General features: G+C 41.8%; 1 protein-coding gene across 9 annotated transcripts in view; it reads right to left on the bottom strand.

Annotated features, from left to right (window-relative positions):
• Nucleotides 1-1,418: 1,418 nt before the first annotated feature.
• LOC127627078 (zinc finger protein 438-like) overlaps nucleotides 1,419-6,000 on the bottom strand; it is a 79,149-nt gene continuing 74,567 nt past the window's right edge. For 8 of the 9 annotated variants that reach the window (XM_052103304.1, XM_052103306.1, XM_052103302.1 and 5 more), the window contains 2 exons: nucleotides 4,312-5,911; nucleotides 1,419-3,599 (listed from right to left, as the gene is read on the bottom strand). In XM_052103304.1, the coding sequence (XP_051959264.1) occupies nucleotides 3,020-3,599; nucleotides 4,312-5,911 (2,180 nt within the window). In that variant the 3' untranslated portion in view covers nucleotides 1,419-3,019. The remainder of the gene's footprint in view (nucleotides 3,600-4,311; nucleotides 5,912-6,000) is intronic. The other variant, XM_052103305.1, reaches the window with a different exon arrangement.

Below are 6,000 nucleotides of genomic sequence, written 5' to 3'. Positions count from 1 at the left end.
CAGGAAATATTGGCAAGTGTAAGGATCTGAGCATCTTTGAAAAGGGCCCACTTGTGATGGCAGGACAACTGGGTGAGAGCATCTCCAAAACAGCAGATCTTGTGGGGTGTTCCCGGAATGCAGTGGTAAGTACCTACCAAAAGTGGTCCAAGGAAGGACAACCGGTGAACTGGCAACAGGGTCATGCACTCCCCAGACTCATTGATGTGCTTGGGGAGTCTGTCCTGATCCCACAGAAGAGCTGCTGTAGCAAAAATAGCTGAAAAACATAATGCTGACCATGATAGAAAGGTGTCAGAACACACAGCGCATCGCAATTTGCTGCGTATGTGGCTGCATAGCCGCAGACCGGTCAGAGTGCCCATGCTGACCTCTGTCCAGTGCTAAAATCGCCTACAATGTGCACATGAGCGTCAGAACTGGACCATGGAGCAATGGAATAAGGTGGCCTGGTCTGATGAATCATGTTTTTTTTTAGATCATGTAGACAGCCAGGTACGTGTGTGACGTTTACCTGGTGAAGAGATGTTAGCAGGACACACCGCATGCCAGCGGAGGCAGTGTGATTGCAGACCATGTACACCCTTCCATGACAATGGTATTTCCTGATGGCAGTGGCCTCTATCAGCTGAATAATGCGCCTGCTACACTGCAAAAATTGTTCAGGAATGGTTTGAGGAACATGACAAAGAGTTCAACCTGTTGACTTGGCCTCCAAATTCCCCAGATCTCAATCCGATTGAGCATCTATGAGATGTGCTGGACCAACAAGGCCGATCCATGAAGGCCCCACCTAGCAACTTACAGGACTTTAAGGATGCTGCAAACGTTTTGGTGCCAGATACCACAGCACACCCTCAGAGGTCTTGTGGAGTCCATGCCTCAACGAGCCAGAGCTTTTAGGCAGCACGAGGACCTACATGAAATCAAGCAGATGGTTTTAATGCTGTGGCTGATCGTGTATAGGCACTATTAATATTTTAATGATGTACAAGACAATCCTGGGGCAATGCATTTGCAGATCTAATTTCAATTCTCCTGCAACCTGCTTTTGTATATTTTAAGACAAACATTCAAGCAGGCATTTTAAAAGCATCACCAGCCTGTGAGTGAAAATCAGATGTTGCATATCACACACAGACTAATATGAATCCATCATGTGTCCAGCTGAAATGTATTTAATTCATGCTTTACAGTACACTGCTCACTGTTTTGTGCAAACTACAAATGAAGTCTTGCGGTAAATGTTTTTATATGGAAGAAGGTAAGTCTTGTGTGAAATAACGCAAGATGTAGCAGCATCTGTGTAAGCTTGAGTTTATTAGGGTGCTAATGGGAGAGGTCAGTGAAGTCAGACAGCCAGGAGGTTGTTGCACATAATAAACACACCAAATATTATTTTAGTTAAATTTGTCTTTATTTAGGCACCAATAATCAATGATTTGGGGATGTACTTTCTAGCACAGATGCTATTGTGGGCTTACTTTATCTAAAGCCGCAAACAGACAACTTTATCACAGTGGCAGGGAAAAGATCATCTTCAGAACAGGAAATGATAAAATGTTCCTATGTCAAACAATCAGACAGCTGTGGCATTACTCTTGTGGCTTAGAATCTCAAAGAATATGCTAGTACAGCATCTGAAATGGCTTAACTGTTTTTATCCATAAAAAAGAAAACACTTAAAATAAATTATTTTTCAATGAAAATCAGATTTAAGTCTAGAAAAATCCACCAAAGACAAGATCCACAATCAAAACATTTAATGGGTTATTCAGACCAGACAAACAGCAGTTGTCCCTTCTGTTTGATCACTGATATTCAAGATCAACATTATTTACTTTAAATTATTTGTAAGAATTCAACTTTGAAAAGCAAACTTAAATGGTACTTTGGGATTTCATGTTGTTTTGTGCCGTTTGAAGAACATGAACGTTAGTGGACTTCATCGGTTCTTGGTTTAACACAGCACCTGTTAAAGCAGATGATGGATTACAGAACAGTTGCAGCTACATTTATGCTTAAGACATTAAGGACATTATTAAAATGGTTCAATTATTATAATTGCTCATTTCTCATGAGAATTCAGCAGGGCAAGATCACTATGTCTTCTGTGTAAATATATATTCTCAATATACAGCTGAATATACTTAGATAGATTTATATATAATATATCTATCTATACAAGTATACATACATAACTAATTACATTTTTTTTTTAACATTCCATTACCGTTATATATATTTTATATAAATGGAAACAAATATGTCTCAACAGACCAATAATTGAAATAAATCACCACAGATTTCACCAAGGAAAAAACTTTTTAAAATATACAACATTCCCACCCAAAACATTCATACTACACCTAATAGTTAAGGATTTTCCTTTTTTTTCAGGTATATTTTTTAATCCTGATTTAAGAATCTGATAAATTACTCTTGGTAGAGATTTTCTGGCAGCATTTATTTTAGTTGTGTAATAAGGACTGTGTTTGTGAAATATCACTGATAATTTGTTGTTACTTCAAATGTTATTTCAATTTCAATTTTATTCTAATCATGCTCCATTTGTATTCAGAGTGGCAAAGTGTTTATGATGAGAATGTATTTTTTTCAGTCTCACAACTGAAGCACTTACACAAAACATCTCCACAAACCTTACATTTTGATTATTGTCCTTGGGTCTCTCATTTAATGGCATTTATATTACCTTTATATATGAACCTGGGCCATCATAATGTTTGTGAATTAATTTTGGAGATTTGAGTTTTATGTCAGTATTCCATGCAGCTATACATAGAAACTCATCCAAATAAAATAAATGATCAAACAAACAAATAAACATTAGAAATTCAAGCATTACAAATCAACAATGAGGTTATAAATAATAATAAAATTCAAAATAAAAACAGTGCAAAAGACAACATTGAACATATAATACTGAGTGTGTCTTTTAGTGGATTGTTTTTGCATTCACCTAACAGCATGGAGAAAATAATAAATTACCCATTTGCAGTTAATTTGGCCCATCAGTAGCCATGTTCTTCCCCTTGAAGTCCAGGACATCCCATAGAAGGGTGGGGTTTTCACAATTGTGCTGTGCCCCCCAATGCTCCATAACTTCCTGTTTCTTGTTGAACACCTTACTGCAAAGGATGCAGTTAAAATTGGACCCCACCCTCAAAGTTATAGCTTTACTGAAACCCTTTAATACATGGTCCTCCTCTACTAACCCATCCACTTCCTCCTCTTCTCGACTCTCTCTGGCTCCTTGATGGTGAGAGGGGAGGTGCCGCTTGAACTTGGAAAATGAGAAGAACTCCTCATCGCAGGTGCCGCAGTGCACTCGGTTGCGTTTCTCTTTAAGCTGCCTCCAGTAATGTGCTGCATGTTTGACCAGTTCATCTTCTGCTTCACGACCTCTGCACATAGCTCCCTCCCTCAGTCGCACCTGGACCTCCTCACCATGCACGTAGAGCAAGTGCAGCTTCATGTCAGCAAAGGTAGGTGTGATGGCCTGGCAGCGGCCACACTTCATCTGTAGCTCGACTGGGTCAACATGTTGTTCTAAGGCCTGTTCATCAGCCTCTGAAGATCTGAAAGACATCAAAAGAACAGTTACATAAAGAGCAAGCAGTGTTTAGCAGAAACTAGTGTAAATTATGTTATGCTTTCTTAGGGCACATAAGCACTAGAGTTAATGCTGTGCGAGACAATGTTTTGAATCCATTGATTTCAATGGAGATTGTGTGTTGGACAGATGTTGAGGAAAAACGTGAAATAAGAGAAAGTAGCACTCTGTCATGGCAACCAAAAGTTGAGAATATTTCACATTTTACTGCAATACACTCTGATGTAGGCATTGGTTAACCAATTAGAATTTGAGAGAGGCAGGTGCAGTCCAGTGCTTTCAGAAATCAAATTTTTGACTTACAATTTCAAATTGACAAGGCTCTTTCCACACTCCACTGGAGCATTCATTTGTGTAGGTGTCCTTATTCAATTAAGTTGCTCATGGGGTTACAACATGTCAATTTATGCTCAACATGTTGATTTGGTGATTTTCCACCACTGAGTCAAACGGCTCTAAAAACGATAAGTAACGGTAACCAGCAGCATTTCTACTAGAGCATGGTTCAGTACGGTTCGATTACATATGGTTCCCGGCCCGGAATACTCATCACAGTTAGCTAACCATACTCAGGACAGAGAACTGTGCTGGTGGAATGCCTGGCAATGATCCTGGATCAGTATGGAACAGCATGATACTGGTTTAGCCCAATGGTGGAAAAGTACATATTTACTTACTCTTCTATAGGCACGTTTTCCTCGTGTTGACTGATGGATGGCTCCACAGTGAGTATGACTCTGTGCACCTCTCTTAAGTGGCTGAAGTAGACGCCGACATAGCCAAACAACTTCTCACAGAACTCACAGCAAAGGCTCTTCCTGGGTCTGCTTTCTGCATGGTGCAGCTTCATATGAGTGCTCAGACTGCCAGAGTGAGCATAAGCTTTCCTGCACACAGGGCAGACATAGGGCCGAAGGTTACTGTGGCTGTTCATGTGGCTCTGCAAGTGATGCTTGAACTGGAAACACCTGCTGCAGGTAGGACAGCAATGTAGTGGACGACTTCTCACGTAAACAAATGCTCCACCACCTTCACCAACTATCACAGGCAGCTGATCAGTGGCTTGAGAAGACTGGGTAGCACCTGATGGTTTTCCTGATTTGTGCTTCCCTACTGAGAGCTCTTTATCAGGGTTCTCCTGTGTTGACAAGGAAGGAAGTGGTACAAGTTGTGGAACAGTGGTTTCCATTACCAGTACTGGCTTGGGACGAATACTTCTGTAGATTTTTGATATGTCAACCAACTTCTCCTGGGAGGCAGAACTCACACCAGTTGGAGGTTTCTCATGTACTCTCCCTCTAAAAAAAGACAAGGATCTCTTCTTTCGGGCCTCGAAGGACAGAATATCCTCCATGGTTTTCCTCTTTCTCCCTCGCTTCTTGCCTTGAGGTTTCTTTAACTGGGTGTTGGGAACATGGCTTTCAATTCTAACGTTGTTATCTGTGGCCTTGGCTTTGTTGTCTGGAGGTTTGGCTCCACTTAAAGTCTGCTTCTCTGAGAGCTGGGTGCTGGCAAGGCTAGATGGTGCCAAGAGGGAGTTCTTCACCTTGGCATAAGGTAGGATGGGGAGTTTTCCCTTAGGTAGAGATGGAATGATCTGAACAGCTTCACTGAAGATAGTGGGAGAGAGGACTGTGATGGTACCACCAGCTGAGGCTGGACCCTCTATTGGGGTTTTAACTGGTGAGATATTATTGACAGGGGCTACAAGTGTGGTTTTGGAGGCTCTGGGAGGGTAGTGTAGGTTGTTGAGTGGACCTGCATCAATCTTTTGTTCCACTGTTTGATCCTTCTGTGAACCTGGTAGCAAGGGTACAACGCAGATCTCAGATGAAGCAGCAGTGTCAATCATAACAAGCTTCTCAGATGATTGGTCTGGACTTTGCTGTGTTTTTACAGCAGATGATCGAGCCTGTTTTGTAGTCGAAACCCTGGCAGGACTCTGTGTCTTGCAGCTGGATTTCTCTGGAGCACTCTTGCTTCTCACTGGTTGGTATCTTGGAATAGGCAGCTTAAGGTTCTTCTGGATTGGCTGTTGCTGTTGTGTGTGAGGTAAGGCCACCAATGAGAAGGTCCCCTCTTGTCCAGCAACCTGCATGAGGGCATAATTCTGAGCAGGGACCAGAATGGATTTGGGGCTGACAGCTGTGGATGATTCTGGAAGGGCTGAGGGAGGTTGGCAGGACAGGACTGCAGATGATGGAACCACTGCAGGGACTTTAGGGGCAATGCTGCGAAACTGAAGAAACTTAGTCTGGTACTGGGGCCGTACCTCACCTGTAAAAACAAGATCAGACTAGAAAATGCCTTGCACTTTGTCCCCTAAGAAATCACACAAAACCTTGAAACAGAAGAGACGCCATACC

This window comes from Xyrauchen texanus, chromosome 33, assembly GCF_025860055.1.
Source record: "Xyrauchen texanus isolate HMW12.3.18 chromosome 33, RBS_HiC_50CHRs, whole genome shotgun sequence".
Lineage (NCBI taxonomy): Eukaryota > Metazoa > Chordata > Actinopteri > Cypriniformes > Catostomidae > Xyrauchen > Xyrauchen texanus.
This window is presented reverse-complemented; position numbering and strand designations above follow the sequence as displayed.